At 50.0% G+C, this 10073-nt stretch overlaps 1 protein-coding gene across 3 annotated transcripts; it reads left to right on the top strand.

The window, feature by feature from the left end:
• The first annotated feature begins 1353 nt into the window (after positions 1-1353).
• SP8 (Sp8 transcription factor) lies at positions 1354-8210 on the top strand. Of its 3 annotated transcripts, none has more exons than XM_081834892.1 (2): positions 1354-3102; positions 4237-8210. In XM_081834892.1, exons 1-2 carry the CDS (start codon positions 3082-3084, stop codon positions 5683-5685), a joined length of 1470 nt encoding a protein of 489 aa, XP_081691018.1. In that variant the 5' UTR covers positions 1354-3081; the 3' UTR covers positions 5686-8210. The 3 variants fall into 3 exon arrangements, with proteins under 3 accessions (XP_081691018.1, XP_081691019.1, XP_081691017.1); XM_081834893.1 differs by having other exon boundaries at positions 1354-3616; XM_081834891.1 differs by having other exon boundaries at positions 1354-8210.
• Positions 8211-10073: the final 1863 nt, after the last annotated feature.

The raw sequence follows: 10073 nt of genomic DNA, 5'->3' as shown, positions 1-10073 counted from the left end.
AGGAGGCTCAGGGCGAGGGCAGACTTGTGCAAGTTGTTCCCAGGATGTAAATTAGGTCCCCAAAGCTGTTGTCCAAATCGAAGAAACAGAGAAATTAATCTGGGAGACTATCCATCATAGACTGTAATAAAGGGAGCGACACGGATGAGACAGATGATATGATTAAGGAGCTGTGGTCGTTTTAATTAACTTTTTGCTGTCCTGTAATGATCAAACTGGTCAACAGACCCGGTCAATAAGCATGTTAATATCAAACAAATAAAACCAGGGATGATTAAAAACCTCCTGGTTTATTAAATTTGAAATTCAAATGAAATTTATGCTGCAGATGCATACAGAATGCTAATAGGTCGTCACTTTAACCCAGAGTGGTGGATGCTACAGGTTTGCAAGAAAAAACGCACCGCATCTCTCTAAACCCTGCGCATCACGGGGTGGGTGGGTGGCGAGTTTTTATTAATTTCTGTGGGTGCACGCGGGGGAAAGGGCGGAGGGAATAGCCTCCCCAGTTGCCGGCCCTTCCAGATACCTGAACGCTTTCTTCATATAAGAACTGCAACCGTCTAAGGTGTGAGCTGGCCGATATAAAAACCTCAAGTTCCGGGAGCTAGCAAGCAATTTACATACGAGAGGGAAGGCCAGATGTTAACCGGGTGAGGGTCAAAAGTGGATAAAAATCACCCCCCCCCCCAAGTTCAGGAGTGCTTGCCTTCTCTAACTTTTTTGGGAGGTGTCAAAAAGAACCAGGATACGGTGGAGTTTTGCTCCCCCCCCGCAAAAAAAAATTCTAGCTCCCGACCGTATGTTTGGAATAGTTCCACCGACACCCTTTGCAAATCCTTGCCAACCTGGCCATATGCCGCCTCATAGTTTTCCGACCGTAAATCAGAAAGTAAGTAAATAAAAAAGTAAAATAAGAAAAGACATCTACCTAAGCAACATGTTTAAAGCCATCTGGAAATAAATAACCATTTCCGTCAGAATAAATATCCCCAAGACATAAAGAAAATCAGAGAAGGAAGAAAAGGAGTTTTTCACTGGTCCTCTTCCCCTAACGAGTTTCTGCTCTGTAATTAATTTTGTTGTCGTTTCCAAAGCTGTGGAGAGGCAACGCAAAACCGTCGTTTTACGCCAAGCGCTTCTAACCCTCTCTGCTTTTTCGAGGGAAAGGTATTGCCTGCTTGTTCAGGAGGGGGTGGAATCTGCCAATATGTCTTAATAGTTACACTTCTGGTGCACAGTGGATAAAGGCAACAGATAAAGCTAATCGCCATTCATTCATACGTGAGGGGCTCTCCCGTAAAACGCGTTTTCTTTCACATGCACTCGCCCCCCCTTTTGTGGTGAGGGGGGGGTCAAGGATAGGATTGATTCAGTTTAAATCCGAAATTTAAACAAGTGTGCATTAGGTCTTTAAAATGAATATCATTACAGAAGGAGACCAAAGCAATGAAGTTAATTCTTTTTTATTTGTTAAACGGAGTTCCCTCCTTCCCCCACCCCTTCCTCCTCCTGGGCTGGCCTGTCACGCCTTCTCAACAGGCTAAAATCATTCAGAGCAGCTCGCGGAGAGAAACACGACATTTATGGTAACCATCAGCCTTCAGAGAAAGAAAGCAGTTCATTAATTTACTTCACTCCTTACTTCGAAGTATGATAATGCGCGTTACCCCTTAATCAATAGATATGATGTACAGTCAATAAGCATAGGGCGTTAGAACGGGGTGTCCATCACCCCCACCCAGCCTTTGGGGAGGAAAAAAGAGAATTTGCCACATTAGTGTTACACCAATGTTAGGGATCTCGGCTACAAAGCTTATCTAAGGACGCGGGGACGTCCAAGGCAAACACATCCTCAAGTCAAAACAACCCGGTTCTCTTTACTAATATTGGCATTAACCTCTCCTACCTTGAAATCAATATTGGGACAGGGCGAAGCGCCAATGCACGTTTTAACTAGGCTGGTGCTTTCCCTTCTGCCTAAATTAATAATGGTTGTACCGAAGGCAAAACAACAACCCTGCGCGCAACACGATTGCGCGCAACACCTGAGGCGCTTCGCCAACCGCTCCAGCAGCAGACCAGAGGGTTTCCCCGCCCCACCCCAAATTTGCAACAAAAGAGAGAAGAGGAACGCTCGCGCCCAAAGCAAATAAAGAAAAATAATATAAAAAAAGAAGGCGCAAGAGTATGGGGTTGAAATAGATTTAATCCGCCCTTTGGAGAGGGGAACGGAGGGCAATCCCATCGCAGGCTTCTCAACCACATCTGCAGCTCTTTGCAGTTTTACACAACACTCTTCCTTTACATAACCAGAAGGTGCTGGGCGGCGGTGGGTGGATGGAAAGGAATGTTCCTCCCTCCATCCAAAGCGGGGTTTTCCGAACCACCCAAATGACTTATCCGGAGAATGGCAAGGGAGCGGGCTGCTGGTGGAAGTCTAAAGCAAAAGCAATCCACTTTAAATTAAAGCTACAACTCCTAGAGCGCGCGCGCGCGCGCGCTGTCAGATTTATGTATGCCTTCCTAAAGTGGTGGTGGTGGGGGGGGAGAGAAACCCCTGGGGAGGGGGGTTTAATATGCTCTCCCCAAGCAATGAACTGAGCGACGCTTAAAGAAGAGGGAGCCTGGTGCGTGGAGAGTTGCACTTTGGAAGGAAAACCTGAAGCGGGAAGAGGGCGAGGAGAGGCGCGCTTTGGAGAGGCGCGCCTGTGCATTCGCCGCCCTCCCTGGCGTTCGCCTGCATCCTTGCCGCCGGCAGCTTCTCTCTCTGTTTCTCTGCGGCTGCCTGCGCGCCTTTCTTCCCGGAAAGGAGCTCCTCGCCTCGTTGCAGCGGCGGCGGCGGCGGCGGAAGGCGCTTGGCGGGGCCGATGATGACCTCACGCGGCCACGTCTCGGAGCGGCTGTCGGCGGCGCGGATTGGCTGGCGCGGGCTCAGCGGCACTTCAAAGCCGGCGAGGGAGCTACAATTGTGGTGGAATGGGCGGAACTGATCATTGTATTGCACACCTCTTAAAAAAAAACACTGCCTCTGATTTATCAATATAAAAAAGATCCTCTGAGAGGAGGGCACTTTGTGGGATGGCAACTTCACTTCTAGGGGTGAGTCTGAGGATTTTCTCCCCCCCCCTTTGCTGTTTTAATTGGGTCCTTTTTATTGGCGATTGGAGAAGGGTTAAAGTAGCCCCTCTCTTGACCGGGGGCTATCAGTCTCTCCTATTGAGGCTTTTATTTTCCCCCCTCTTTTGCCTTTCTCTCTCTAAGTCCAAGTGAGTTCGAGAGAAAAGAAAGCGGAAAAAGGGGAGGGGGAGGAAGAAAGAGGGCAGTCACTTTTTTTTTGTTTTTTTTGTCAGCGTGCAGGCAAAGGTTTTAAGGGCATTAGTAGGAACCACGTCCAGAGCTTGGGCTGAGCTATTCCTGTATCCCCGGAGAACTGGCCTCTCTCCCTCTCCCTCCCTCTATTATCTGCTCCGAGGGAAAAAGCAGCTGCCTCGCTCGGTCTCCTCTTTCCCTGCGAGGTTTTTCCCCCTTCCTTTTTTAAAAAAAATTTGCGACAGCCTGTTGTTGTTGTTTTTCCCCTCCTTTAACATTTCACTGAGCCCGTCATTTCCTGCAGGTATGTGAAACCTTTTCCTCTCAATCTAATTCCTAGCTGGGGGTGAACAGGAAAGGTGGCGGCGGGTGGTTCTTGGGTTGTTGTTTTTTGTTGGAGTTTGGGGGGAGGAAACTGCCGTGGGAAAAAGAACCCCCTTTAAAAAGTTTACAGACAGCTGGGTGGGGAAAGAGATCTGAATCTGGATCGTTTTGGCTAAATCCTGGAGTAGACTCTTTGGAAACCGAGCGACTCTGGATTGGGGCTCCGGGGTTGGCCAAGCATCTCCCCGTCGCCAGTAGGAGCCCGTGATGTATCTGGACGGGGCTTTAGCCTCCGTTCCTGCTCCTCGCCTCGCCTCGGGGATGCGGTTTCAGCTTCATGCCCAGAAGCCGTCGGCTTTCTTTCAAAGCGAGCCTCTCCGGGGGTTTTTGAGCGGGGAGACGGGAGCTTAAATGTCCTCCGGGGAGCCTGGAGGAGGCGTCCGGCAGCAGCTCCTCGAGCGCGGCTGGCTCCTGGCCGCCCCCGTCTCCCCATCGGCGGGCAAGCCGAGCAGCGCGGGGGGCTACCCTGGCCGTGAGGTCTCTTTCCCGGGCGATTCTGACGCGCGCTTCCCTGCGGGCCTCTCTCCCTTCTCGCTGCAGGAAGAACCGCGCCTGGGCTCCACTCCGCTGGCCATGCTCGCCGCCACCTGCAACAAGATCGGCAGCCCCAGCCCCTCGCCGTCGGCGCTGTCGGACAGCGCGTCGCCCTTCGCCAAAGGCTTCCACCCGTGGAAACGCTCGTCGTCGTCGTCGGGCAGCTGCAACGTCGTGGGCTCCAGCCTGGCCGGCGTCGGCGTCTCAGCCTCGGCCCGAAACGGCTCTTCGGCTCACGCGGCGGCGGCGGCGGCAGCAGCGGCGGCGGCAGCCGCGCTCGTCTCGGACTCGTTCAGCTGCGGCGGGTCGCCGGGATCCAGCGCCTTCTCGCTCACGTCCAGCGGCGCCGCGGCGGCTGCAGCCGGCTCGCCCTTCGCCAACGACTACTCCGTCTTCCAGGCGCCCGGGCCGTCGGGGGGCGGCGGCGGCGGGGGCGGCAGCGGCGGGGGCGGCGGCGGGGCGCAGGACGCGCACCAGCCGGTCTTCCTCTCCAAGGTGCACACGTCGGTGGACGGCCTGCAGGGCATCTACCCGCGCGTGGGCATGGCGCACCCGTACGAGTCGTGGTTCAAGCCTTCGCACCCGGGCGACGCGGGCGCCTCCAGCTGGTGGGACGTGGGCGCCGGCTGGCTCGACGTGCAGAACCCCAACGGGGTCCACCCGGCCGCCGCGGGGCTCCCCGCCGGCTCCCTGCACTCCCCTCTGGGCGCCTACAACTCGGATTACTCGGGCCTGGCGGGCCACTCGGCCTTCAGCAGCGGCGCGGCCTCGACGCACCTCCTGAGCCCCGCCGGGCAGCACCTCATGGACGGATTTAAGCCCGTGCTGCCGGGCTCGTACCCGGAGCCGTCGCCGTCGCCCCTGACGGCGGGCGCGGGAGGCTCCATGCTGGGCGCGGGCCCCTCCGCGCCGCTAGGCGGCTCCCCGCGCTCCTCGGCGCGCCGCTACTCGGGCCGCGCCACTTGCGACTGCCCCAACTGCCAGGAGGCCGAGCGGCTAGGCCCCGCCGGCGCCAGCCTGAGGAGGAAAGGCCTGCACAGCTGCCACATCCCCGGCTGCGGCAAGGTGTACGGCAAGACGTCGCACCTCAAGGCGCACCTGCGCTGGCACACGGGCGAGAGGCCCTTCGTGTGCAACTGGCTCTTCTGCGGCAAGCGCTTCACGCGCTCGGACGAGCTGCAGCGCCACCTGCGCACGCACACGGGCGAGAAGCGCTTCGCCTGCCCGGTCTGCAACAAGCGCTTCATGCGCAGCGACCACCTCAGCAAGCACGTCAAGACCCACAGCGGAGGCGGCGCGGGAGGAGGCGGCGGCGGAGGAGGAGGAGGCGGCTCGGGAGGCGGCAAGAAAGGCAGCGACACCGACAGCGAGCACAGCGCCCCCGGCAGCCCGCCCTGCCACTCCCCGGAGCTGCTGCAGGCCTCCGAGCCCGGCCACCGGAACGGCCTGGAGTGAAAGCGGCAGGCCCCCAGGCAAGGCCCCGAGGGGACTCCTTTTCGTGTGTGTGTGGTTTTCCTTCTTTCTTCTCCCGCCTTTTGGTTTTCCCGCCCAGCCGCCTGAGGGGAAACCTCGCGCCTGTCTCAGCGACTCTGGTCAGGGGGTTAAAAACAAAAACAAAAAAACACGGGGGAAATCTCTCTGGACATGTAAGTAGCGCCGCGCATTGATCCCCCGCACGGACCCCTCACTGGGCTGCCCTGCCCCGCAAGCTACGGCCCCCGGCCGCCCTAGCAGCAGCTACGCCGCCTGAGCCGCGCGCGCGCGCGCGCGGGCGAGAGGAGGAGGAGGAGGAGGAACTTTCTCGCGGGATCTTTGGGGGTCTCCCAAGCAGCTGCTCCAGAGAGGCAGCCCCCCTCCCCACTGACTTCCACGCTCCAAGGGGAAGAGGTTTTATTTTTTGGCAGGGAGGAAGTTTCAAACCTGCGGGACGGAGGGAGGGCGTGGGATCCCAATCTGGACAAACTACAGAGCCAACAACCTATTGATTGAGAATTAGAGTCTCTTATCAGGAAACAAAACAAAAAGCAGCCAAGATCTCCCGCTGAAAGCACTTTGAATTGAATATATATATATATTATGGGAAGCTTTTTTTAAATAAAAAAAAAACACCATTATTTCGGACCACTCCTAAACTTCTCTTCAACTTTGCATTGAACTGCAGTCGCCAGCCCGCTAGAATGCTGCCCGTTGAAGCTGGTGGGATTACTCTGGAGTAAAAGGGTGAAGCCTGAAGCATTTGTGTGTGTGTTTGTGGATATGTGAGTGTGCATGTAGGTGTGATCACTAACCAGCCCCATTCGCAAATCACTTACGCCAGAGTATTCCGAATTGGAATGAAGTGGTTACTTATTTTACAACATTTCCAAGTAAACTGCTTCGGAGGCTAGTCCAAGGCATTTTAGTCTGTGATCCCTACCTGAGGTTGGGGGGTGGGGGTGGGGCGTTACATTCAATGGGAGTCAATTAAACTTTCTTCCAAGTAAAGGAGTGTTTTGAGTGATATCCCCTTTGAAGCCCGAGAGATTTACGGCCAAAGGAAAATTCCTGAATTTCAGCAGATTTCGCTGGCATCCAATTCTAAAACAATTGCTCTGAAATAAGTGACTTCAATAAGAGGTTATGTCCAAGGATCTTCTTGGTGTCCTTAGGATTTCAACTTTACAGCTCAACCCCATATATGTTTACACAGAAGTAAGTAAAACTGAATTAAGTTGCCTTAAGCTACAATCCTATGCATGTTTATGGGAGTAATATCCATTGAGCACAGTGGATCTTACTTCTGAAGAAAACATGCATAGGGTTGGGCTGCATTCATTTCCTTCAATTGGACTGTATCAGTGTAAACCCCACTAATTTAAGTGAATTATGGATTGGGCTATAAATCTAAGTTCTCTGCCTTAATTGATCACAGCCTAAATCATGCTTAGTCTTTTTTTCTTTTAAAAAAATGCTTCTTGGAGAAAGTGTAATTACTCTGGCAAATCCAACACTTTTGGACACAAACATTTACATTTGTTCTTGGAAACCTTGAGTATAATCCAGACAAATTTAATGTCCAGTTGGTTTCAGTGGCTAAACTCAAGATTGATTCTATCCTCTTGAAATCAAATGACTTTAAATTGCTTAATTGTGGCTGGATAGTGCCCATAATTTGAAATGTGTTTGACTTCAGATCTCTTCTGATGATTTTTCTCTTAAAAGATAGAGATATAGCCTAATTTTCAGTAACTTCATTTTCTTAAAAGTTTCTCCCATGTTTAAAAAATTGTACCAGCGTGATAGCCCTCTGATTTCAGAGTTTCAGCATCTATATTCATGCAGTGCTCTAGATGCACCTAGGATTAAAATTATTATTTGTAGCATTATTTTTCTGATTTAAATAATTTAAAAAGTACCCTTGCTTTTCAGCGAGCCTGTAGTTTGAATGCCAAAAAAGAGGGGGGTCATAGGGACAAATATTTGTAAAATAATTCTAAACCTAATGGTTTGTACAACGGAATCGTTGTAAAATAGCTAACAAATATAACTCCACCAGTGTATCGGTGTGAGATGCAGTTGTCCAGGAGACGATTTTGTATAGTATTTTTCTTGTATATTACTTCCAGTAAATATTTGAAAATATATTAAAGTACACTTGAGCTTCCCCCCTTCTTCCCCCCTCCTCTTTTTGGTCACAAGAAAATATTAAAGCATTATTGTTGCAGTCCTAATTAACTGCATTTTTAACTTGTCCCTTGAAGTGTGCAGCAAATTGCACTTCAGGATATAGTTTTTGCTTGAATATTAATTTAGATAGGCGTAAGACTGTAATTAAGCAAACAATATTTGATAAATGTTGAATGACATTTAATTTAATGGAGCATGTACTTATTTGCATTTGCTGGCAGTTCAGGTATAGTTTAAGTGAGAGTTCTCCTATATTTCAAAACAGTGGGCGCACCCAGACCCATGTATTAAATAAACTGTCCAAGTGAAACTGACTAATGATGGCCTATGTGTATTTCCTGAAAATAATAATGGTGAATGTTACTAAAACACTCCTGATGCTACTTTGAAGTTTGCAAACCCTGCAAACAAATAGTCTCATTGTAATGTTGAAATAAGTTTGGATATTTCACATTGAAATGGAAAAAAGCCTTTCGCTGGAACACTTTAAATTTGCATTTTAAATGCATGAAATGTAATTGATTTTTATCTGTAAGATTTTAAATGGAATTAATAAACACCAGATAAAATAATTGTTGTTAGGTTAGTTAATTTCTTTCTAAAGATAAAAAGATGGCATCTTCAAATTCATCTTCGAATTCCCTCTTTTGACTGATATCCCCCTTGAAAGCATATATACTCTCTAACCTGGTTGGTTAACATTTCCATGGAGACCTCATTGAAAGTAGACATCAGGGAAAGAAGTCCTATTGACAGCAACCGAGTTTACTTCTAAGTAGGACTGTTTAGTCAGGGGTGTCGGAAATCTTGCGGATGTTGTGTCAAGGAGGGAAAATATAACAATTGCTGTGAATAATAACTGCTGATGAATGAGCACTTTGGTATTCAAATTATACTTTAAGAATGTACTCATTTGTGAAATACATCCAGATTGTATTAACCTCTGTTGCTCATCACCAGTTCTGATGGGGGGGGGGCACGATTTGGAAAATATTGTGAAGGCATTTAAGCGGCTAGCTCTGTGTTTATATGTGTATACACATACAGGCACGTCTTGTGTTTCCTTTTAATGGAAAACGAAAGCAAGGGTAGAGTGAAGAGTGTCTTTCTGTCTGTCTTTTTTTTTTAATGCAAAGTTCTGCAATTTGTGCAAAGGAAGTGATACTATATCGTTAAATACTCCGACCCTGGGCTTTGCTGACTGGCATCTGGATCCGAGTGCAGCAGAACCCACTTTCCGTGTAAAGAAGCTTAGGATCGGAGCGTTGGGAAGGAAATTCTTCCCGGGGCTGCAAGTGAACAATTAACTGCTCTGACAATGGGAGGCTTCCTTTTCCCAAAGAGCCCTTGTGCTTGATCAGCATGAAGCTTTAAGTCCAGAAGGAGCACTCGCTAACTGTTGATCTAGCTCTCTAGGCTATTGTCTAAGGCTGTCACGAGAGCGGTCCTAGCATCCCGATCTTCGCCACTCTAAGAAAAAGAGACAAGTATCTCCTTGGAACGAACAACCCGATCCCAAGGACATTTATTCAAAAGTCAGCACATTAATTCCAGTGCCAATTCCAACAAGTGTGTGCCGACTTAGTTCTAAATGAATGTGTTTAGGATTTGGGCTAGTTTCCGGAGCAATAAAGAGAGCAATAGAAAAACGAGGTGAGAAGCCCTACGAGGTTACATTTGGAGGAACCGTGGTGCTTGTTACGTGAGTCCATGGACGTAGCCAGGATTTTTGTTGGGGGGGGGGGGCAGAACCTTAGTTACTTAAGTATATATAATTTTTAATTTTGGGGGGCAGCTGCCCCTCCCTGGCTCCCCGCAGCTACGCCCATGCGTGAGTCTGTTTTGTTTCCCTCCGCCACTGCCACCCGGAAATCCTGAGCGCGTTATTTTTTTGGCAAGGGATCTTGCTGGGTGTTGCCTCCCTTCCAAACTGGATAGGCGAAAACAGAAAGTTTGGGTTTGAGGCTGCAAGAAATAGGCAATTGCAAGACTATCTGGGGCCGTGTGGGGCCGAGAGCTGTAAAACTATTGCGCACCCTCCGCTGCCAATCCTTGGGGAAGAGGGTTGCTATTCTTAATCGTGTTCTCATTCAGGTTTCCACACCAAAATTTGGAAGCAATGTTAGGTGGCCTGCAGAGCAAGGGTTTTGTTTTGATTGGTTTTTTTCCCCTCCCAT

The sequence above is a fragment of the Podarcis erhardii genome (genome assembly GCF_964252035.2).
Source record: "Podarcis erhardii genome assembly, chromosome: 12".
Lineage (NCBI taxonomy): Eukaryota > Metazoa > Chordata > Lepidosauria > Squamata > Lacertidae > Podarcis > Podarcis erhardii.
This window is presented reverse-complemented; position numbering and strand designations above follow the sequence as displayed.